General features: G+C 43.0%; 1 protein-coding gene and 1 pseudogene across 1 annotated transcript in view; both read right to left on the bottom strand.

Annotated features, from left to right (window-relative positions):
- ZNF148 (zinc finger protein 148) overlaps positions 1 to 25,784 on the bottom strand; it is a 205,229-nt gene that overhangs the window by 19,207 nt on the left and 160,238 nt on the right. Inside the window, exons 5-6 of the mRNA XM_086957436.1 lie at positions 17,254 to 17,337; positions 14,989 to 15,107 (exon numbers count right to left, since the gene is read on the bottom strand). Coding sequence (XP_086813562.1) covers positions 14,989 to 15,107; positions 17,254 to 17,337 — 203 coding nt within the window. The remainder of the gene's footprint in view (positions 1 to 14,988; positions 15,108 to 17,253; positions 17,338 to 25,784) is intronic.
- LOC147732893 (uncharacterized) lies at positions 4,646 to 5,738 on the bottom strand (annotated as a pseudogene).

The following is a 25,784-nucleotide window of genomic DNA, read 5'->3' as shown; positions in this document are numbered from 1 at the left end:
TGTCTCTGAGACACTTACATATTTAATTTTTGGACATTTTGGGGTCAGTAAAAACCAAAATAAGTAGGGAGACGAGTTCCCATCAGAGCCCAATGGCATGTAAATAAAAGAACTAATATAAGCATGGAGGCACAGCACCTATAAGCGTCTCTGTGCTGTCACTTTAAGAGGCGGGGTGAGCTGCAGCAGACTCTGATAGCGTCATCTACTTGCATGTGGGAGCAATCGCTTAAAAATCCAGTCTAGTGCCTGGGGATAGTCAAAAGGTAAGAAATCTGCTGTAAGAAGTATCAATTAAAATATTTCTTACGACAACACCTGAAAAGTGAGGTGTCAACTTCATACCAGAGTCAATCATGGCCATCAAGTCTACAATCACAAACATGATAGATAATCTGAAAGCCTGCTTATCTGAGCTGACAATGGACTGCAAGAAGGTTCTCACCAACAAGAATTAGGAGCAGGCATAAGCAAAGAAATATTAAAGCTGAAAGTTAATACACATGACAAGAGCAGGAGCCTAAAGACAGCAGAAGGCCAAATTCTAATTCACTCAAGAATAAGAACAGCTAATTACCATGTCGATGGCACACCTGGAAACCAAGTAATAGAACTGTGAGAGAAATCTAAGGACCCAGAAAACGGAGCACAGAGACCATTTCTGCATAAGAAATCCTAAAGACACAGATGTAGAAGCCATCCATATTGGCTTAAAACTCTTCAGCTGTATTTTTAAGGCTGGCTGGAACAACAGATCAGAAGTGAAAAAAACAATGAGTTACTAGCGAAATGCCCAAATAAATCACAGCCGGCATGATAGGTTAGTGAAAATTAGGTTGCTGTTATCTCTGTGCACTCCCAATTTTAAACACAAATTTCAGAAGATACGTGAGGCGCGATCCTTGTCGCACTGTGCCTGGCAGTGCCTTAAGTCATTCAGAGAGTGTGTGATTTGGAAATCACTAAAGACGCGCATATTTAACATGAAACCATGAGGTTTCTTCACTCATTCAGCGTTGCTTGGTTGTCTTTATCAAATAGAACCAGTCATGTCATTCTTGACATCATCATATGTTTTTATTCATTGTTAGATAACTTTTCTTGTCGATAGTGTTTGTAGAAGTTCATTCCAAACATAAACAATTAATTGCATTACTTCATGACCAATGCATTTCGGGTTAAACAGGGTAACCCTTCGTCAGGGGCCTGGAAAATGAAAACATACAGGACCTTAGCGATCAGCAAACGAACCATAAACAGCTGAAATAACATTACACTTTCGTTAAATAAATTAAATTAGATGCATTGAATTGCTTACATGTATTAAATCCTAACGAGTTATCCATAATCAAAAAGGAATTCATACATAACGACATTACTTGATTGATCAAACTGAGTTTACACGAACAAGTATTACAAAATATCATCAACGTTCTAGACTGTGGGGAATGTAGCATAGAAACAGCGTGAAGCAAGGTAGTGGTGAAATATCATGCTGGGAAAAGTATATCGGATAAAATAAGGAAAATCGAAGGACAAACTTACTCGAAAAAGTAACGCGCTGAGCTCTCGGCGTTTCAAAGACGGAAACGGTCAGTATGGCAAAGAACCAATCAGAAGAGGTATTGTAGCCCTGTGGTGTAGCCACATGATCTAGGGAGCTCGTGGAAGTATATTGAAAAACCTGTCCGGAGTAAAAACGGTATTTGCACACTACAGTGGTTAAATAACCTGTTGCGTTCAGCGAATGGAGTAATATCATGGCATAATATAAAGATATAAGGAGCGGTTCGAAAACCATGTGAAATAAAAGACCCGCGTGGTGATAGGCTAGTGATGTGAATCACTTGATTGTCAACCAGGAAGTAAACAAACAGTAATTTGTTTACTTCTTACAAACGATGCATCTATCCTTATCTAAACCTATTGAGAGTAAATGTTAGTCTTGGCTGTCTCTAGTTGGCAGAGGTATACACTTCTGACAAATAGGGACTCACCTCCTCTAGTCAGGGCAAGGGGATCACACACTTAGATAACCCCAGCTCACCCCCTTGGTAGCTTGGCAAAGCAGACAGGCTTATCTCAGAGGCAGTACGTTAAGCATTTATGACCACATACAGTAATAAAGTGAATACACTACAAATGGACACAACACAGTAGTATTATAAAAATAAGGATTTTTATATAAGGCTTAGCACAAGACCCAATAACGACAAACATATACCACAATCTTAATAAATACTCTTGGAAGGAAAAATAATAGTTCAAAAGTAGTTTCTTCTTAGCACAAAAGTCTTTAGTAACAAAAGCAACTCTTCTTTAAATCACAGTTCTTGGCAACAATGTAACCCACACTGGAGTCACACGACGTTGAGGCAAAGTTAATCCAAAGGTTCGGCGTCGACCGCGAGGAGCGCTACGTCGAGCCCGGAGTCGCACAGACCCCCACAACACAGTACCTTGGAAAAGCGAAGCACACGATGATCATTGGCGTCGAGATGTCCGGCGCCGCGTCTTCGGCGTCGATCGGGCCTCGGAGTCGGGACGACCTGCAGTGGCGTCGACAGATGTCAGGCAGGAGCAGCGCTCACGAGGCGAGGCAGGATACGGCGTCGTCGTCGTCGATGATGTGGTTGCAAGAGTGAGCAGCGCTCACGGCGTCGAGAGGGCTCGAAGTCTATGCGAGCAGCACCGGTGCAGACACGGGGTCACTTGGAGCTGGAGCCGAACTCGCTACTCACTGTCGTTGCTGCTGGCGTCGATCGGGCCCGGCGGCCGGCATCGAGGAAGCGGGACACTGGAGCCGTTACTCACGATGTCGAGCTGGATTCGGCGGCGTCCATCGGCGTCGAGATTGCTGATTTCTTTCAGAGGTGCTGGACTCTCAGGTCCCAGCAACAAGCACTTTTAGCAGATGAAGTCCTTTAGCCCTGTGACTTCAACAGGAGGCTGGCACTCTTCCAGCCCTTGGAGATTTTCTTTAGCAAAGTTTGAGAGTACACACACAGTTCCTCTCTCCTGGTTCCTTGGCAAAAATAAAGAAGCACTGCAGGATTCCCCCCAGTAAACAGCACACTGGCAGAAGGGGTAGGCAAGTCCTTGGATCAGCAGGCTTCTTGTCCTTGGTTCAGGGTTCCTTGTCAGAAGTGATCTAAAGTCTTGGTTCAAGGGTCCTTCTCTTATACCCCTTTTTGGCTTTGATCCCTTTGTCCATGCAGGGGAATTTCCCCACATCCTGGGTTTGTTGTGGGTGCAGCCAGGCAGAGGCACCTGGCCTATTCACTGTGCAGGGCTGGGTCCTCAGACGCCCAGCAGGAGGTGGAGCCAGCATTGTCACTGGCAGGAGCAGAGCTATCAGCCTCCTGGTAGGAGGTGGGGCCAGGATCGTCCCTGGCAGGCACAGAGCCATCAGTCGCCTGGCAGGAGGTGAAGCCAGCATTGTTTCAGGCAGGGCAGGCTATCAGGAACTACTCTCCCCCTTCTTTCAATGCAAATGTCCCATTCATCCCACACTGACTCATTCAGACCTCTGGAGCCACCCAGCTCCTGTCACACACACACCAAACCAGCAGAAATCAGAAATAGTTAGACAAGAAAATAGCCACTTTCTAAAAGTGCTATTTTCAAACCCAGAGTCCAAAAACCATCCACACAAACGGATGCGTTATTAAACCCCGAGTTCAGGGATACCAAACTCGACATTGCACCATGCTCCCCGAGCCAGCTAGGATTATAGCATTAATAATCCTGGCAGCCCATTCTAACTAATGGAGAGCAGGTTACCTTACAATAGTGAGAAACGAATATGGCTGTAATTCACTATTAGGACATGCCAACTTGGTCAGGCTTGTCCTACCTTATGCTTACAATGCACCCTCCCCTCGGGCCCACCATAGGGGTGACTAACATGAAGTTAAGGGAAGGTTTAGGGACTGGCAAGTAGGTGTACTTGCGCGGTCAGCGTGACAGTACCAGATTGCACATAGGTCTAGCAATGGCAGACCTTCAGACATACTTTTACTAGGCCGCTCTTGTGGGTGGCACAACATGTGCTGCAAGCCCACGAGCAGCATTTGCATTTACAAGCCCTGGCACTCCTGGTGCACTAGACTAGGGACTGACAGTAAACCAAATAAGCCAAACATAGAATTCAATCAATACAGTAATTTTACATAGGGAGCACTTGCACTGTGCACTGATCAGCAGTGGCACAGTGCCCAAAGCGATATATACCAGCAAAAACATCGTAAACAGAGGAGTCAAACAGCAAAAAAAATGGAGGAGAGACTCAAGCCAATGATGTCAGGTCTAACAGTAAACAATAAGCGTTCCTGAATGTAGAGCTTGGTATCTCAATGAAAAAGAAGGAAATGTGACTGAAAGAAACGAACTGTGTGAACATGTCTATTATGAAAGGGTTACATGTGTAACATAAGTATTCATATAATACAGGCTGCTATGTCAAAATTACGAACAAAATAACATTGAATAAAATACAATGAAATTCTTAGGCCTGCTTCATCACTATGTACTGGAGTGGTAAATAATCATCACAGTGGGTAAACAGATGACATTCAATTAAGAGTCTCAAGTGGATGTGGTGAGGGAGCGAAGGGACATCGGGGTTCCAAGTTGTGCTAAAATATCATAGAAAACATGAAAATTCAATTCTGTCATTTATCCCTGCTGGTTGGAGGGAATTGAGTTTTTTAATCCAGAAGAATTCTGCCTGTAACCGCTGTTTCACTGGATCCATATCGTAGCGTTGTGGGAGTATCTCCAGCATGGTGAATTTGAGTTGTGCTATTTGGTGGTTGCTTTCTAGCCAGTGAGTTACCACAGCTGATTTCATATTCTTAGTGCGAATGTTACTTTTGTGTTCTGACGTTCTTATTTTTATCTTCCTTTCTGTTTCGCCGACATATATTTTGCCGCATGGGCATTTGATGGCATATATTACATTCTTGAAATCGCAGGTGCCAGTGTATTGTAAATTTATTTTGTGGCCTTTCGTAGGGTGCATAAATGTGTTTCCGGTTATTACGTTATTGCAATGTATGCAATTTAAGCATTTGGACATACCTTTATGTTGAATTTTAATGACTTTTTTGGTAGTGGGAACCTCCTTCAGGTTTCTTGATCTTTTGAATGCGAAAGTTAATTGGTCACTATACAAATTTTGCAAATCTGGTTCATCTTTGATCAGCGCCCAATGATGGTTGAGGATTCTCTTGATTTTTTTGTCAGCTGTCGAAAATTTTAGGACACATACTGTTTTTTGTTCCTTGGTTTGTACTGCGGGTGTCAATAGGCCCTCTCTTGAGTATTTAGCCACTTTTTTGAGTGTTTGCTCAAGGATCTCTTTAGGATACCCACAAGAGAGATATTGATGTTGTTGCTCTTCAATGGTTTGTTCCAGAATGCGTATGTCAGAGGTGATTCTTTTTAGTCTAATGAATTGGGATGTCGGAAGATGTTTCTTAAGAGTTTCAGGATGGAAACTTTGAAAAAGTAAAACAGGAGTTGCGGTCTGTGGTCTTTTTGTATACTTGAGTTTGTAGCTGTTGGTTGGTGACGGTGATTTGTACATCTAGAAACGAAATTGTTTCTTTGTCCATGGTGTGGGTGAATTTGAAACTTGGGTTCAATTGATTAAGTTCAGTGATGTTGGTAAGTAGCTTTTCCTTTTCTCCTCTCCAGATCAAGAATAGATCGTCAATGTATCTCTTGAATATCATTAGATGGTCAGTCCAATTACTGTTGTTTAAGATGTTGTCGTATTCAAATTTTGACATAAATAAATTAGCATATGAGGGGGCCCCCCCAAATCCCATTGAAGTGCCATTGCATTGGTTGTAATATTTGTTGTTCCATTCGAAATAACTGTGATATAGCGCGAAGTGCATCAATTCAATAAGGAAAACTTTATTGGCTTCGCATTCTTCGCCTCGTTCTCAACATGCTCAAAACTATTCAACTAGATGAAAACACTGAATATTGGTTGTGTACAGTTGACGTTGTGTCACTATGCACATCAATTCCTCACAACGAAGGCCTTGAAGCATTTGAATGGAACTTACTTCGAGACGAAGAATGCGAAGTCAATAAAGTTTTCCTTATCGAATTGATGCACTTCGCGCTATATCACAGTTATTTCGAATGGAACAACAAATATTGCAACCAATGCAAATGCACTTCAATGGGCTTTGGGCGGGGGGGGGGGGGGGGGGGGGGTTGGGGGGGCCCCTCATATGCTAATTTGTTTATGTCAAAATTTGAATACGACAACATCTTAAACAACAGTAATTGGACAGATCATCTAGTGATATTCAAGAGATACATTGATAATCTATACTTGATCTGGAGAGGAGAAAAGGAAAAGCTACTTACCAATATCACTGAACTTAATCAATTGAACCCAAGAATCAAATTCACCCACACCATGGACAAAGAAACAATTTTGTTTCTAGATGTACAAATCACCATCACCAACCAACAGCTACAAACTCAAGTATACAAAAAGACCACAGACCGCAACTCCTGTTTACTTTTTCAAAGTAAAGTGCGGCTCAATGGTTAGAGCGGCAGACCCTGATGCAGAGGTCTAGCCCGGGACCAGGGTTCAATTCCCCGCCTCGGCGAGTCTTGGGCTCAAAAATTCCACGGACCTGATAATTCTCGCCTCGGTGCCTATTCCAATCATGGAGTCCCACTCTGCAACTCTGGGCAATAGCTTGCTTAATCTCCACAACGGCCCCCACAATGCTAAGGATGCCTGGACTCCACCTTGGGGGTGCCCAGGAGTGGATGCTCACAGGGAAAGCCAGGATGGGTTCCACAGCGGTATTCGTACAAGCGCCTGGAGACCCTTGCGGGTGAGTAGTGCGCTATACAAGTATCAATTTACAATTTACATCCTGAAACTCTTAAGAAACATCTTCCGACATCCCAATTCATTAGACTAAAAAGACCACCTCTGACATACGCATTCTGGAACAAACCTTTGAAGAGCAACAACATCAATATCTCTCTCGTGGATATCCTAAAGAGATCCTTGAGCAATCACTCAAAAAAGTGGCTAAATACTCAAGAGAGGGCCTATTGACACCCGCAGTACAAACCAAGGAACAAAAAACAGTATGTGTCCTAAAATTTTCGACAGCTGCCAAAAAAATCAAGAGAATCATCAACCACCATTGGGCGCTGATCAAAGATGAACCAGATTTGCAAAATTTGTATAGTGACCAATTAACTTTCGCATTCAAAAGATCAAGAAACCTGAAGGAGGTTCTCACTACCAAAAAAGTCATTAAAACTCAACATAAAGGTATGTCCAAATGCTTAAATTGCATACATTGCAATAACGTAATAACCGGAAACACATTTATGCACCCTACGAAAGGCCACAAAATAAATTTACAATACACTGGCACCTGCGATTCCAAGAATGTAATATATGCCATCAAATGCCCATGCGGCAAAATATAGGTCGGCCAAACAGAAAGAAAGATAAAAATAAGAATGTCAGAACACAAAAGTAACATTCGCACTAAGAATATGAAATCAGCTGTGGCAACTCATTGGCTAGAAAGCAACCACCAAATAGCACAACTCAAATTCACCATACTGGAGATACTCCCACAACGCTGCGACATGGATCAAGTGAAACAGCGGTTACAGGCAGAATTCTTCTGGATTAAAAAACTCAATTCCCTCCAACCAGCAGGGATAAATGACAGAATTGAATTTTCATGTTTTCTCTGATATTTTAGCACAACTTGGAACCCCGAGGTCCCTTCGCTCCCTCACCACATCCACTTGAGACTCTTAATTGAATGTCATCTGTTTACCCACTGTGATGATTATTTACCACTCCGTAATTTTGACATAGCAGACTATTATATGAATACTTATGACTGAATATGTTACACATGTAACCCTTTCATAATAGACATGTTCACACAGTACGTTTCTTTCAGTCACATTTCCTTCTTTTTCATTGAGATACCAAGCTCTACATTCAGGAACGCTTATTGTTTTCTCTCAATAGGTTTAGATAAGGATAGATGCATCGTTTGTAAGAAGTAAACAAATTACTGTTTGTTTACTTCCTGGTTGACAATCACGTGATTAACATCACTAGCCTATCACCACGCGGGTCTTTTATTTCACACGTTTTTCGAACCGCTCCTTATATCTTTATATTATGCCACGATATTACTTCATTCGCTGAAAGCAACAGGTTATTTAACCACTGTAGTGTGCAAATACCGTTTTTACTCCGGACAGGTTTTTTAATATACTTCCACAAGCTCCCTAGATCACGTGGCTACACCACAGGGCTACAATACCTCTTCTGATTGGTTCTTTGCCATACTGACCGTTTCCGTGTTTGAAACGCCGAGAGCTCCGCGCGTTACTTTTTCGAGTAAGTTTGTCCTTCGATTTTCCTTATTTTATCCGATATACTTTTCCCAGCTTGATATTTCACCACTACCTTGCTTCACGCTGTTTCTATGCTACATTCCCCACAGTCTAGAACGTTGATGATATTTTGTAATACTTGTTCGTGTAAACTCAGTTTGATCAATCAAGTAATGTCGTTATGTATGAATTCCTTTTTGATGATGGATAACTCGTTAGGATTTAATACATGTAAGCAATACAATGCATCTAATTTAATTTATTTAACGAAAGTGTAATGTTATTTCAGCTGTTTATGGTTCGTTTGCTGATCGCTAAGGTCCTGTATGTTTTCATTTTCCAGGCCCCTGTTGAAGGGTTACCCTGTTTAACCCGAAATGCATTGGGCATGAAGTAATGCAATTAATTGTTTATGTTTGGAATGAACTTCTACAAACACTATCGACAAGAAAAGTTATCTAACAATGAATAAAAACATATGATGATGTCAAGAATGACATGACTGGTTCTATTTGATAAAGACAACCAAGCAACGCTGAATGAGTGAAGAAACCTCATGGTTTCATGTTAAATACGCGCGTCCTTAGTGATTTCCAATTCACACACTCTCTGAAGGTTGGTGAAAATTGCCAGTTTTTGGCTGAATTAAACAGAGGATTATGAAACAAAGAAAGGTAATTGAAATCATCACGTTTTGTGACAGTCAAGGAGCTCTCTAACAGCAGCTCTCACCTGTCATCTGCCAGTCTTCAGAAAAGAAGGGAATTTTGTCTGGTGGTGCAGGAACTCAATAAAGACTTATCAGACGCCACTGGGTATTTATTTCCAAGTGGACTGCAATTCAAATGGAAACACAAGGACCGAATTGTGAACCTACCTAAAGATGGAAAGCAAATGTTGAACTCTGAGGAAGAGGACATTCTAAAGGAATCAGCACAGCAAGTGACAATCCATTTTTGAAAAGGGCACTGAACCCCTCCCCCCACCCCCAAAAAATGCCAAGGAAGAGGACAGCAGGTAAAAAAAGATGAACTGAAGGCTCATCACTAATGTATGCTGAAGAAGATTATGAGTAGAAAAACATGGAAAGGGGGTAGCGGGTGGAGGGGTGAGCGGTGAAGAATGGCAAACCTATTTAGGGACGGGGTTTTCCACAGGCAGCACCGCGCTCCTCCAATGTCTCCTAATAGTTATCTCAACAGGAATAAGTAAAGAAAGGTGGGCCTAGGCTTCTACTATAGCAGAGTTGGTTAATTATTGCAGATTATGATGTCATGCCATGACTTGCACTTCAATGGAGATGCGGCAGGATTGATCACACTAATAACAGACATAAATATTTTCCCACATCTATGTTAATGGGGGTGGGGGCGCGATTGGCCCAAGTAATGGTATTTAATATGGATGTAAAGTTGTAGAGGAGGGGGTGACTCTTTATATCCATGCTCAGGAGCTATAAAACACATGTATAAGTACTACTGTGAGTTAGGTTAGTCATTCTCAAAGTGAAGAACCTGAATATCCTTGAACAAAAGCCATAAAATACAGTCATATTTCCTAAAGTTACAAACAACACATTTCCTGGTGGAAACCCAGCTCTTGATGAAAGACCAGTTCAGAATAAAACTCAAAGTTTCTCCAACATGTTTTGCAGAATCCAAGACTGCAGTGGTCTTCAACCTTTTTAATGCTTTGCTCCCCCCTTGTGTAAAAAAAAGAAACAAAAATCATTGGGTCCTCCAGTATGAGAATGACAAATTCACAATTATACTATAAAATTGGCAGCTCAAAACCTATTTGACAATTCAAACACGTTTGATCAATATATTCCAATTCCTATTGCGACCTATCACACTGGCAGAACTCTTGGTTATGCAGCAACTCCTGTTTAACTGTCTGGGTTGGAGGAAGAGCTAGAGTAAGTAAATGAATATTTATGTCGGCAAGAGACTTTGTGAAGTGTACCTGGCACCACACATGTGGATGTTAACTAATGGACATCTAAGGAATTTGTAAAGAGATGGCTTGTGCTGATTCAAACACTATAAGGAAAGATCTGCCTTGGTCATCAAAGAACTGATGCCCCCACACACTTATACAAAGGTATTCCTACAAAAAGCTGGATCTAGTGGCTCAGCACACCAATGCATCTACTCCAGGAATCCATGCTTGAACTTATTGTCAATTGTTCAAATGCCAACAGGCCCACTCATGCTTTCGTGCGTTCGAGGTCAATAAAAGATGTAGCCTTGAGTTGGTTAACAATACATATCTGTTAACTGCATCATATTGCCCTAGGCGCTCATTGGGAGCCTTAAAAATAAATGTTAGGTGTGGGACCAGGTGGCAATTAAGAGGGGGTCTCATTACTTAACTGGCTCCCAACATATCCATTTGCTACAATATACAATTTCACATGTGATGGCAGAGACGGGTTTTGAAACGGGGGAAATGGGGACTGCAGGCTTCTCACAAACATGTTTGTAAAAGGGCACATCAAGTCATTTGATGTCTGTACAACAGATTTCACTGCAACAGAGACTGAAAGACCACATTGCCTGCAGATACAACAGAGTGTCCTCTAACCCACAAAGTAACAGACATAAAACTGCTTACGATATACAAGAAATTAGACAAGGGGTTTGAATCGTTCACAGCATGTTTCACTTCTATAATGTCTAGCTGAGGAAAAAAGGGTATATAATGGATGTACAAAGAAAATGGTCCAACTTACAGAACAGAAAAAAAACCAGAGGGGGAATTCAGCAGACATCCCAAAACAAAGGAACATAACACAGAATCAACATATGTGTTGATAGTATATGATTCCCTAGTGTCTTTGTCAAATGTCTCCAACTGTCACTGAAACTTGCTGGAGATACAATGAGGGTTTGGGGACGATACTGCACATGTGCGGTTGTGCGAAGGTGAAACATCTTTGGAAGAATATTCTTGGTAATGTAAAAAAGGTAGTGGGTTTTTCCACAGCACACAATATGGGAGACCTATTATTAGGACTAAAGATACAAGATCTGAAGTCCTGAGTAAAGAGACCAAGCAATACCACATCTACCAAAGACAGCAAGAGTGCTTAGAGCTTTACAAAGGAATAATGGGGATAATTCAATGGATTCATAAACTATGGTACATATAAGGGATCATCTTAACAAAACTGTAACCTGTTGCATCTGTTAGGCCTAGAAAATTTGAGATACTACCCCCATAGCAATTTAAGACAAGCATTGGCATAGCCAATAGGTCTCGCCTTTGGGACCCTATAGGTTTTTAGCCAGGCAACAGTTGATGTTTTTGCACCAAGGATATTGTGCGCATAACTAAATACTTGGTCCCAAAAGCGAGACCTATTTGCTAAAGTTGAAGAAATGTGACTATTACAAATCGACTTGATGTAAAAGCCATTATAATATACATGTAATATTTATTTGAAAAAGAAAGCAAATGAAATCGACTACATGAGTTTTGTAATTAGATGGAATGACAGATTTGTCTTTTAAGGTCCATCACGACATGTTACTGGTGATTAGACTTACTGAGGTCGCTCTCCATCTCTTGTCCTTTGACCTCCATAACAGGTCTACCGTGGTGTCCTTCGGGAATTCACTGTGACATTAATGGGGTCTAACTTGTGGTAAATCCAAGTGGAAAGTAGCAGTTGAAGTTCGTTGTAACAAGCGCGTTGTAATAGTTGATTCCCGGTCTCGCATTTGCGAGAGTTAAAGCTCTTGGCATTGTAAATGACAATGCCTTTTATTTATGTTTTAAAAACCAAACATAAAATAAAGGCATTGTCATATACAAAGCCAATAGCTCAAACTTGCGTAAATGTGAGATCTAATGCATTGCAAATGCTTGTTGTGATGATTGTGCTTTATCTTTATTTTTGCCACCTATATGCCTGAATGTTTTGTATTGTAGTCTCGATTTTCAATGTAATTTTACAAATTACGGTGAATCTGTAAAAATTCGATTTTGTGCAATTTGGAGATCTTGGGTTTTCTGCTGGTTCAGGAACGATAATTTACCTTCCCATCAATGGAGATCAATGGAAGGGCAAAATGAAACGACACACTGGAGCACATCCTGCTGTTTCACTTAATCGCCATAAATTGGCGGGCTCCAACTTCTCATTTTCACCATGTAATCTTTGACAGCTAAAACAGGATTGAAGCGTAAAAAAGAAAAACTGTTTTAAAAAAAACGAATCCGGATACAAGAGCAACTTTACTTCAACATATTTTTAATAGTTATTGTTTTCTGGGGCAAATAAAATGTTACCACTGAAAAAATCTATTAAAGGCAGAGGGCTTACATATTCTAGAAACAGGTTCTTGTTAGGAGGAACCGGAATGTAAAGCTACGGGGGTGGAAGGGGGGGCTGTAATGTATCAGGCTGCTCTGACTAGAGTAGACAGATGAATAAAGCCTAACAGTTGCAGCTGTTTTAAAAATAATGACACGGCAACGCCGAATAGGTAATGACTGCGAGGGGCCTTCAAAGGTTTGCTTATTCATTGATTTATTTAAGGTGAACAAAAATACGTAATTTGTGATTTTGCTACAAGCCAGGCATACATCCTTCATTGCCTGCAAACAGATCATAACATAACGACTCCCATAAAACGCTGACTTCTGGCAGCCTCCATGACCATGGCACAAGCGCGGAGAGATCACAAGCGCTATGTATGCCCTCGCTGGTCAGTAAATCTTTGTGATAGAAGGAAAGGAAGATTAAGGGAGTGGAGGGGCATGGTAGAGGGAGGACAGGGGAGGGTTTGGATGCGAGGGGTAGAAAAGGCACACGGAAAGACGACAGATAAGAAATTTTAGTTCATATGTATTGCTGATTAATTTTAATCGCAATATACATGAGTTCATGGTAAAAACAGATTACAAAAAATAAAAAAAATTGAAAAACGATAGTTCAGAGTGATTTAAAGTACTTATAACCTCATATCACTCAGAGCAAAAACGAAGGGATTTAAAATATGACTAAACCAGTCAGGAAACAAATCAATTAGCCCTAAATCAATCAGCCTATTTCCAATTACCATAGTCAGAAAACGGAGTGAAAGCGGGCGTCAGGTGAGCCGAAGGGAGTTTGGTGCAGGGCAGAGATGGGTGAAATTATCAAGACTGAGCATGGTGCTGCTATTATAAGCATGCCTCGGGCCAGCTATGCTGCAGTACCTGCCATCGGGTGGCTTTTAGGCTTCAACTTAAGTCGCGGAGTTCCCTGTGTAGCTGCTCCCTCTGCTCGGTGCCATCTGGTAGCGGAACAAGCGCAGGAGAATTCACAGACAAAAGTGGAAAGAGTCTGCAAAGCTGAAGCAGCAAAAGAACAGGGATTTGTTTATACGCTCACAGCTTTAAAGTTAAAAAAGAAATGAAAGAAGGCACAAGCAAAAGTGGGCGGAGTCTATGGGTGAGCATGTGTCCTGCTCAACTTTAAAGTTAAGAAGAAACAAGACGGAAATGTATGTTTAAGTACGAAACAATTGTTAAATTATCAGACTAGGATAGGATCAATGTCCAATTTAAAATAAGCCTTGTAGAGTCTGCCATGAAGCTGACGAGGAGGGAGGGGGAGAAGGGAGGGGATAGTGAGAGCAGACAGAAAGGGGGTGGAGGAGCATGATTCACGTGCTGGAAGACTTAATGAGCCATGACAGAAAGGCAGATGGCGGCTGCGCACGTGCGAGCAATTGCAAGCTTGAAGCCAGCAAAAGCGTGTGGTAGCATTTTGAAAACCCACTTACTAAATGTCTTGCAGCGCATGCGCTGGCTCAGTCGAGATCTAAAAAAGGGGGAGCAGGAAATCGAAATAAAATGAAGGTCCAAAAGGGGATCGCAGCAAGACCCCTTCACGAAACTCAGCATTAGATGCTATGAGTGTGTGTACTGGGAAGGCAGGGAGGGGCCTGGAGTTGTGGTTCACCTTTATGTTAATGGTTATTTAAGTTAAACCGTACCAATACTCATGTACCTACTGGATGACAGGAGCCCCACACCAAGAAGGCATTGTGGAGTGCAAAATGTGTGGATTAATGTTATTAATGTATTCAGCTAATTAAAGTTTAAAAAAATACATCTTATAAAAAAGGTGTTCCTGGATATATCACACAGGCAAAAACATTCAGAATTCAGAATGGCCCTCAAAACTTGGTTGTTTGAATAAGCCTCTGGGACTTGCAAGCACCTGAATACCCCATCGAGTGATTAGCAGTGGTTTATAAATCCTGATTGATTCTGGATTTATGAATATCAATGAAGATACCATGACAGAGAAAATCAGGGTACTTCCTGCATTACAAGAGTGCTGGGACCCGTTGTACAACTTGACATCTCACTTAAAAAAAAATATCTGAAGCTGAACAATGTTAAATGAATAGAACTGTAAAAATTACATGCATAAAGAAATAAGCTTCACATAAAAACTTAACACCCTGTCTATTCCAGACAACCCATGATCAAGCACACTTAGACTATTCTATCGCTATAACCAAATCACAGTCTTTGCTCTTGTCCCAGCATCTGTGCAATTACCTGCAAACAGTATTCACACTGATAAGGTTTTTCTCCACTATGCGTTCTCTTATGTCTTTCCATATGGTACTTCTGTATGAACCGCATACCACACTCATCACAGCGAAATGGCTTTTCACCTGAATGTAAAGGCAGAAAGACATTAGACAACAGTTCGATTAAACAAAGTTGGATGCTTTCAAGAAGTCAGAAAATGGGATTCTAGGTGTACATAAGATGTTCTGTACAGCGTGCACGTGCAAATGCAGAATTAAAGCGACCGCTTAACATAACATCCCTTTTATATAACAGGCAGCAGCTGAAGTATAAGACTTTATTTGTCTCACAAAATTCTTTCACTTTCCATTCCCTCAAACAAACCTAGCTCAGCCCAATCTCATTCATTAGCTGATTAATAAGCTACTGAAAACGAATAGGTGCAACATTTCAAAGACATTAGGATGCTTTAAAGAGCAACAAATGGCAAAGACCAATTTCATAGAAACTGAATCAACTTTCTTTCAGTAATAAATAACACTTGAATTAAAAAATGTCTATGATACTTTCAACTGCCGCTTTAATACTATTGTTAGTTTTCTCGATCTTGGTATTCATAGAACTGATCTATGTGGAGAGGTGAGAGTATTGCTGTTAGTTACTTGCCGTGCTGCAACAGTGATAAAAGAAATCTTTGACAGTGAATTCTATGGTATTTGTCCTAAAAAACTGCTAACTCACCATTAACATTCACAGCCAGGTTATATACACAAGAAATAAGTTTGCCTTCTACTTCAATGCGATTTCAGATATATGCAGCGAATATGCGAACTCCACTGATTTTAAGCAGAAGAGGCAGAAAATGTGGCATCTAATACAAGAATAGTATTTCTACATGCCTATGAATGATACCAAATATATAATGCACCAAAATGACAAAAATCCAATGTGCATCGTAGTAGATTAGAAATGAAAATGTCTACCCACAAATGACCAAGGGGATGGAATGCTGCACAGTATGTTGATGTGATCTCCATATTGTTGATGGGTTGACTCTAACCATCTCCCCAAAAGCTCAAACGTTAAACATTTAGTGTACTAGAGCTGCTAACTGAACTGTGATACTGGGTGGCTGCTTCCCCTTATTCAGTCTCACGATGTACACACAGACTTGAAGGGTGAAAACTTTCCATCACTGAATTATCTTTTTTTTAATGAAGACTTCACATGTTTAGTTCACCTGCACCCATTTCTCCAAAAAGACTGTATTCTAGTATCAAGTGTTAACTTCGAATTCCGTTGTTCACATCAAATCTTTTCAAGAAGTAAAAGAAAAACAATGAACAAGATTCTCTTAAAGTTCTACAAACAAAATCTACCTGACTAATCTCAAATTCTTTTATTGTAACTTGAAACACTTTATGGTAAAAGCCTAAATAGAATAAAGTCCTTCAAGTGCTCATTGATTTAGTCAGAGGTACCAGGTATGTACCTCTAAAGCCTGCTGCAACCACACCCCCCTTTCTGCCATCTCTCCCTATACCGGTTGACATTTGTCCAAATGGAGAAAGATGCTAAGTAATTTCAAAGGCAGACATGGCCAGGCAAGCAAGTGTGTGTGTATGTGTGGGAGGGGAGGGGGGGGGGGAGGTCATTGAGTAGGAATAAATGAAGAGCAGAGTTTGGGGCAGAAAGAGGAAGAAGAAAACACTCTTCAGCTTGTGACACTAACTGGACCTACCTTCGTGTGACCTGAAACCTGAGAGGATACAGGAAGAGATGATGACCAGATCCTACACAGCCTCCCTAGAACATCTTGATACAGTATGGGAAGTGAAATAAACCTTTGAATACTAATTTTCACAGAGCATGGATACATGCCAGTAGCCAGGGCAACAACAATACACCAGTTTAACCTAAAACAAAGGTGCCAGTAGGCTCATGGGCAAAAATATTTTCCAGGGTTATCCAAGGTTTCTTTCCCCCCCCCCCCCCCTTCGAACCGAAAGCAAAATTCATAAGGTTCACTCAGACAACGATCCGTCAAATACTGTATTTACCAAGTCGAATACTCGCACTCGTTCAGCTTCATAATAGCTAGAAGAGAAAAAATGAAGCCGGCCTAACTGAATAGGATTCTAAGCTTCTTGCACCACCCACTAGCATCATCAAAAACTGGAGGCAATAAAGGATTTAGCTTCACACACTTGAAAACAACTTCTAACGCATAGGAAGCACACTCAAAGCAGATCAGGAAACCAATAAAGATAATTAAGGTACTGTACTCACCAGTATGAATTTTCTCATGTCTTTGTAGCAGGTACTTCTGTATGAAACGCATTTCGCATTGACAGCACTGAAAGGGTTTTTCACCTTGAACAATAAAATTCCACATCCATAAGTTAATAACCAAACAAATGTGAAGGACTCAACTTCTACACCCCATCCCCTCTTTGTTATATTAGGCAGTGATAGCTTATCATATTACTCAGTGATTGCATAAAACGTTAATATTAATGATTTTATTTTTCACTGTTAGCAACATGGATGCCAATAGTAAAATACCTATATCCCATGCAGATACAGTGGCAATAGTAACACACGCTCTGCCACAAAACACTGTGCTGGCAGTTACTTCTGCTAGACAAAATGGCTTAAAATTACAATGATTTTAAAAGGTAAGAAAGCATAACAGAACACATAATAGTAGAGAGACTGACATGTTATATTCCCCCAAATAAAGACCCTTTCCAAGATGCTTTGTGCATTTCGATGTACAACTTTGTGTCGTATTTAAAAAACAACATGAACCCGAACTTAAAAGTAAGAAAAATGTATAATTTAAATCACGGTTTCTTAAAAAGTCAAACGTTTCATTTGTGAAATAAAAATAATCGCCCCTTACCAACTTTCTGATCTCGGTAGATTTTGGAATTTTGGATAAAATTCTAGTAACCTTTTTCTTTCCCTGATGTTTCTTACAGCCGATCACTTTCTACTATCATTCATCTACTTCCTGGTTTTCTTTTGACAGAATGCTTAAAACAAATGTCCTTTTATGTATTATTTACACTTGACAGTACCATGCCACAATTAGACAAAAGAAGTTTCTCACTTACTTTCCCTGTCAAGGACAGGGAGATTGTCGGCAAACACATGTAATATGCAAAGCACAGAACTGTAACGTATAGAGAAACGATGGAGCACTACACAGTGTCATAGTGCCATTATCCCTACATATTATTCCCAGTCATTACTTGTGAGATGATCTCACTTCTGACAAGAGAAAGAACGGAAAGAAAGCTAAGAAAAAATCCTTGTCCTCCATGTAGGTTTATACCCACCATGGGCGCTGCCTGTTTTTTTCTCATCTCTCATACCTAACAGAAGGATAAGAGCTATGAAATTCAGGCCGTGCTTGAGCTCCTGACATTGCGATTCAGATGCCGAGGTCCTGGTTTACTGTGCCGGGCACAGTACTTGTATGATGCCAGGTGTCCAGCATTACTGTGAAGGTCGAGGGTGGACGGTGCCAATGTTTCAAGCATTAACCAGCCTGTTATTGGAACGCAGACTGACTACTACGGTGTCGACATCGCAACAGGTAAAACATGTTTGCTGGATTTCAGGTAGGTTAAGTGAACATACTAACAATGTTCAAAGCTTTCTGCTTGATTTGAGGCGATTAAAATCTTCATGAGTAGAGTTAAATGAGACCATCAAAAAAGGTGAGTTTTGGTGGTCCAACACTGTTTTCATCTGCATTGGGGTCTTCTCTACGAATGCGTGTTGTTAATTTCAGGGGCTTACTCAGTCATATCCCTTTTCAGGGAGCCACAGGGCAAGCAGGACCTACTGAGCCCAACCGTGGTAGTTAAGGTCTTTTACTCCTGATGTCCCGGGGCCAGACTTACTATGGGTCCTGAGCAAGTGGGCCAAGTACTCATTCAACGGGAAACAACCTTTACAACGCAACTTTTACAACGCACTACCATTACAACAAAACTTTTACAACGCAACATCCATTACAACGCATGCATTTACAACGCAACCATTACAACGCATGACACTACAACGCACACCACTACAACGCATGTCATTACAACGCAGTCATTACAACGCATACCATGTCATTACAACGCAGTCATGACAACGTATACTATTACAACGCATAGCATTACAACGCATAGCATTACAACGCATAGTACCCCTACACTATCCAACACTTACCCTACTGTTGCACCCCCTGGAGTTAGAATAGTATTTTTTACCCCTACACTATCCAACACTTACCCTACTGTTGCAACCCCTGGAGTTCGAATAGTCATTTTTACCCCTACACTATCCAACACTTACCCTACTGTTGCACCGCCCTGGAGTTAAAATAGTAATTTTTACCCCTACACTATCCAATACTTACCTTATATGCAATGTAATGTTATGCGTTGTTATGGTATGCGTTGTAAAAGTAGTATGCAATGTAATGGAATGCGTTGTAAAGGTGGTTTTTGAAAATTTGTTGTAAATGCATGCGTTGTAATGGAATGCGTTGTAATGAATGTTGCGTTGTAAAAAATATGTTGTAACGGTAGGCGTTGTAAAAGTATGCGTTGTAACATCATACATCCCTCATTCAACACTTGACTCTTAGTGGTAATGCAGATGAGCAGTTCGCACCTTCTTGGCGGAGGAGGTGGACACAGAGGGGTGTACACAGGCTCACACTTCAAAATAAAGTTAATAGCAGAAATAAATGAGTGTGCAGTCAAGTACACTTTTATGAATAAAAGTAATATTTATTTACAATCCCAAAGTGGAATACGGCACATAAACAATACACAGTTTCCAGAGGTCAGGGTTCTAGAGTTTCATAGGCAGTCCCCCGAGTCCCACTTTCATCTCACTAGTGGTAATTTGCCATTCACTACAGGCGACATTGAGATTAGGCCTCACTAGCAGTCCGCATCTCAGAGCCTCACTCTGACTCTGATCGAATAGTCAAAAACTGTTTCTGTGCAGAGCGCAATCTGGCAGTCAAGGTCCCTAATGGACTTCTGGCCCTTCACTCTGTCTTAACTGCACCAGCAGGGATTATTTAACTGGAGGCTCCGAAAGCGCCTCTCTCATGGGAGTGGTGGTAGCAGCAGCTGCCTCTGGTGACTTTCACACATGCAGCTCTGCAGGGGCCGCGGATGGGTGTCCTGGGCACTCTTCGGATAAGACCGTAAGTTTCCTTTGGTCTTACCCACAGATGGGTAAATGGGGGTGCTTGGGGTCTTCTGGCTCGGATCCTCAATGAGACTCTGCCCACACGGGTCAACATGGCAGACAGACTTTGCAACAAGGGCGTCAATCAGGCTACGATCCTTGTCTTGTTCTAGTGACCCCTTCAACCTGCGTCTCAATCGTTCAACGGACAGATTGCCTCATCGGCAGGTTCCTCTTCACACCCCCCCTGCGTCATATGGGGTCATCAGCTTGCACACAGGTGACAGCCCGATTAACATGGCAAACTTTGCAAAGGCACCCTCCGGCATATAGGGTCACCAACTTAAATCTGCACACAGGCAATGACCCCATCGGTGCAGCAGCAGTCTTTTCACACCTTGCTAAAGGGATCCACTCGCCAGGATCCCCCACAGGACTGAACTCCCTTCAGCAAGTTCCTCTTCCTCACAGGTCACACTGGTCTTGGCAAGCAGGCAGGTACTGGTGCACCAGGGGCCCAGGGGCAGGTAGTCTTGGATGTCCCTAGGTGAAATCCCCTTCCCCAGCTAAGAGACTTGAAGGCCTTAGCCTCCAGACCTGGCCACAGGCAAAAGTCTTGCAAAGCTTCTTCACGAACACGTTGCCCTGCTCTTCCTCCAGAAAGCTGTCTGTCACAGCAGAAGCGACTTCAAATTTGATAGTCCCACAACACAGGCCATGGGAGTGTCAGCCACATAATATGTGCATCAGAATGTTACTCCAGGGCCTTGGCCCTTCTCTTTACGATTCCCTCGTCAGCCCATCTCAATCCTGAGATGTGTCCAGGCCCTCTTTCAGTGACATCTCTCGGAATCAAAGAGCACCCTTCGAAGTGTCTGGCTCTCCTTCTAGTCTGTGTCCCACTCAGTTCACAGGAATGCAGCAATCCACAAATCTTTTTGGGGTGATGCCTCTACCTCCTCATGCTTCTCCTGTTAGCCTTGGGTCTCCCAAAATGAAACTCAGAATCTTCCATGTATTGTATCATTCAGAGGCACACAAACACCCAGCAAATGCATGCATCACACACACACTACACAGCACTATGTTCTAACTTGACGGAGGCCAAGGGTGAGTTAAGCATATAGCAGCAGAACTTTACAAGAGTGAGCATGTAGGCCTCACTCCAGTGACACAGGTACAAAGGGGCTGGTTCACCTCTACTGAGGACTACACGTTATGCTGCCACTGCTGCGCCCAGGCTGCTTAACTTCTGGCAAAGGTCCAACAAGATAGATATCCGTGAGACAGGCCTATGTCATGGCACACACGATTAGGTTTTGCCCATGACAACAAAAATCAGCACCAAGGACTCCAGACATTTTTGCAGCTTGGTCACTCATGGCAGCGGTACACGTAAGTCACCATGCAAGAGACTTCTCAGTCCTAACACACCATAATTATTATTTAAACTGAGCTGTGTTTGTATCGGCTGTTACTTTGTTGCTGATACATACGCACTAGGCTACCTTGTGAGACTGTTTGGCTATCATTACGGAAAAATACTTCAAAAAGAGGCATTTTGTAGAAATGCATTCCTCTTCTGGTTCTTGCTCTCGCCCTAAAATATTCTGTGTAAAGGGAAAGAGGATACTTTTGAGGAGAGGATAAGAAAATAACTTTTGCATACCATGGCAAATTTCCATGTTCCTTTAAAATCTCAAAATCAACAGGATTCTTCCTCTTCTGATTGCAACACCGAAGAAGAAGCAGAAAAACATGTAATATAGCAACAGGGGATATATGCGCATAAAGAGGTTCTGAAGGAGATTCTTGATATAATAGGGCATAACCTGCAGGTTCTCAGAAGAGGACGTGCTTTCTATGTCTTCAGACACAGTCTTGCGACAATTCCTAAAGACCCCTTTTTCTGGGATTCCCGTTCATCAACATATGGTCGGGTTGAGAGAATGGAAGGATCCAGACTAAAATCCCTGTACCTAGATTCATGCCTAGTATGAGCATGCTGGAAGACATGGAGAAGAAGATTCTTGCAACGGTCATGGTGGATTCAATGGTGGCTAGCTTGGTGCAGCACACTATCTATTGCTGAAGAAAGTATCCTCAAAGATCAGATCAACAGGAAGATTGAGACAGACTTAAAAGGTGTTATGCTTTTGGTCAAACAATTGCTTCCAAATTTCATTAAGAAATGTAGTTACCAACCTTTTTTTCCTAAAGTTAGGTCCAAGGAGGAAGAACTTTAGCATCTCCTGGACGTCAAACGTGCAGTGTTGGTATATATAGAAAACACTAAAGATTTTATAAAAATGAATCTCGTTTGTAACTTTTGGTGCTAATGGTTAGGGTCACAAGCCATCTAACATATTTATTAGCAGATGGTTTTTCACACATTACTTTGGTGGCCTATTCCTTGGCTCCTTAAGGTGTTAAAAGAAGATCCACTAGTGGAGTTTCTGCTTTCTAGGTGGAAACTCAGGGAGTTGCTTTGAGTGAAATGTGCCAAGCAGCAATATGGGCTTCGAGTTAGCCTTCTGTTAAACATTACAGAATTGACGGTGTGGGTTTCGTAGAAAGTTAATTTTCATACAAAATGTTGGCTGAGGTGAAGAACTGAATTTACAATAAAGAGGTTTTGTTTTGTTTGGCAGTAAACAAGAGTAATCTTAATTCTCTTTCTCCAGAAAGCCAGTTGGAGGCTTTGGTATACCTCGCAGGTAATCACTGGGACAAGGATGTAGGGATAAAGTTCCGGTTACTTAACAGTAATCTTTTTTTTGTTGATAATCAAGTTCATTGAGTTTAGAACAAACCACAAATTTATATTGGCACCAAAATCAAGCATAATATCTGAATAGTGTACATCTGTATGGGAGACGACAGACGTGAGAATCAGTCTTTAGGGTAAAATCATATATGAGGTTATCACGAATCATAAAAGGAAATTCACACCCACCCCTCAGGACAACAGGTTGAACCATTTACACCATATCTTTTCGAAGAGTTCAGGACAGCCCGGGCTTCAAACAGGGGCTCCTCTTGAGTTCTGCACCAGGCCACCTCCGTCTCCACCTCCCCATAGTTGGGGGTCTGGCCTGGGACAATAGTGCCGCTATATCTCGCTTCGCCACCGCCAGTGCTGTCCCAAGGAAGCGCTTGTTGCCCCGAGAGCCGCCCAGGCCATCAAATACGCCTAGAATCAGACGCAATGGGTCAGGGGGAACCGTCCACCCCAGGGTCTGTGTGAGTTCTAGTTCCACAACTGTCCAGAATGGTACAAGGACGGGGCATTGCCAGATCATATGATAAAAATCCGCTAGGTCGTGGTTGCAGCGTGTGCAGGTCGGGGAGGGCTGCTGGCGGGCCTTGTATAGGCGTGCAGGAGTGAGGTATGCCACGTCAGGGTAATAGAGCTGGACTAGATGCAATTTGGATGAGGTCGTCAGGGTCTTAGGGGCCATGAGAGCATCCCTCCAATCTGCATCCTCCAGGGGGCCCAACCAACCTTCCTAGCGAGCCCGCAGCGAATCTAGTGTTGCAGGGCCATTGTTCACGAGGGAGCGATAAATCAGAGACAACCCCCTCCACCCAGGTTCCCCATCATCACTTGGGCCTCGAGGGGACTAAACTCAGGGAAGGAGGTGGGAGACGGAATGTGCACCCCGAGGGCATGCCTAAGTTGTAGATATTTGTCAATTGGGAGGAGTGGAGGGAATAGCACTGCTGCAGGTCTGCAAAGGTTCTGACATGGTCCCCCACCCAAATGCCCCAAAAAGCGAGATCCCGATGTGGTCCCATCAACGGAAGTCCCGGAGAGACGAGGCCTCTCGCAGCCAAGTGCCACACCACAGGGGCTTCTGCCTGGTAAGATTCTGATCCCATCTTGTGTGGGGCAGAGCAGTGCGCTAAGCCAAGCAGACCGACCTAGTGATGGGGGGGAGGGGCGGGGGGGGAGGGAGGAGTTGGGGGGGAGGGAGTGGTGGGGGGGTCCTGGGGTATGGGAGCTCCATGCAAGTAGACCTGAAGCAAGTCCATAGTTCGGAGTTCAACCTGATACGCCGGGTCAGACCAGCCGCCTGCAAACCAGTCATGGACCACGATGAGTCTCGTGGGTAGATAGTAGTACAGGTGGAGCTTAGTTACACCCATGCCCCTGTCATATGGAGGAATGCGGCAGTGTGCCAAGGACACTAGCGCCCCCCCCCCCATAAAAAGTGGGCGAGGAAACCATCAAATTCACGAAACCAGCTTCCTGGGAGGTGAAAGGAAATATTTTGCAGAATATATACGAATAGGGGGAGAACCATCATTTTAAAAAGGGCGCTTCTGCCAAGGGGGTTAAGAGGAAGGGATTGCCTTCTCCTAAGGTCCGCCTTGGCCTTGGTGACCAGGGGAGTAATATTCAGGGCCTATTCGAGTTCTGGAAGCAGGGCAACCCAAACCCACAGATACTTGATAGAGAGCCTCCGCAGGGGTATGGTCGTTTGCCAATCGAAGCAGGCACGAGACGGGTGGAGGGGAACCAGAGTGCACTTCGCCGAGTTGAGCCAAAGGCCCGAAACCCGTTCAAAGGCGGAGAGGACGTCCAAGCATCATGGGCCCGAGTTCTTGGGGTCCGTCAGGAAGAGGAGAACGTCGGCGGCGCAAAGTGCGACCTTATCGACCTGGAAGGGATCCCAAGTCCAACCTCGGATGCAGGTATCTTGACGTATAAGAGAGGCCCAGGGCTTCATCGCTAGCGCAAATAAAAGCAGCAAGGGCGGGCAGCCTTGGCGAGTGCCTCTGTGAATGGCGAATACCTCCGACAGCACACCGTTGACTAAGACCCTCACTATGGGGCAGGAATATAGAACATGGATGAGGCGCCGAAACGGAAGGCTGACCCCATCACCTCTAACACGTCCTTCAGATAGCTCCAGTCCACTGTATCAAAGGCTTTTTCAAAGTCAATGAAAAACAGGGCCAAACACGGAGTGAGACGGTGGCGATGTGCGAGGTAGAATCGGCGTATGCAGTGCTGTGTACCCTGGGCAGGCATAAAATCGCATTGGTTGGTTTGGATGGACCAAATCATGCAAGAGGAGGCGGAGATGTTGGGCCAAAGCAGTGGCAAAGATTTTCACCTAGGTGTTAATGAGGGAAATAGGGCGATAGTCCGCACAGGCAAGAGAAGGTGGCTGTGTCTTTGGGAGGACCACAACAGTGGCCAAGTCTGTCTCCGGGGGAAAGGACTCCGAGTCCACCACATGATGAAAGAATTCCACCAAGTGTGGGACCAGCAAGGCGCAGTAGGTCGCATAATACTCTTGAGGATAGCCATCCGGTCCTGGTGTCTTGCCGGAATTCAAGTGAGAAATGGCCTCATGAATTTCCTCCTGAGTGAGGGGGAGATCCAGAGTCTCCGAGACCTCTTGGGGAAGACGGGGGAGTTAGGCTCCTGTCTCCGACAACAATGCAGCTAGGGAGGCTGCGGGAGGTTGGCCCGCATAAAGATCAGCATAGTAATCCTCAAAAGCTTGGGAGATAGCCCAAGAGGTGAGGTGGTGGGTAACGGCCCCATTTCGGGGATGATGCGAGCAGCTTTGGGGTAAGAGACTAGGTTATGAAGTAAT

The sequence above is a fragment of the Lissotriton vulgaris genome, chromosome 2_1, assembly GCF_964263255.1.
Source record: "Lissotriton vulgaris chromosome 2_1, aLisVul1.2, whole genome shotgun sequence".
Lineage (NCBI taxonomy): Eukaryota > Metazoa > Chordata > Amphibia > Caudata > Salamandridae > Lissotriton > Lissotriton vulgaris.
Note: the sequence above shows the minus strand (reverse complement) of the source record. Positions and strands in the feature narration are given on the sequence as shown.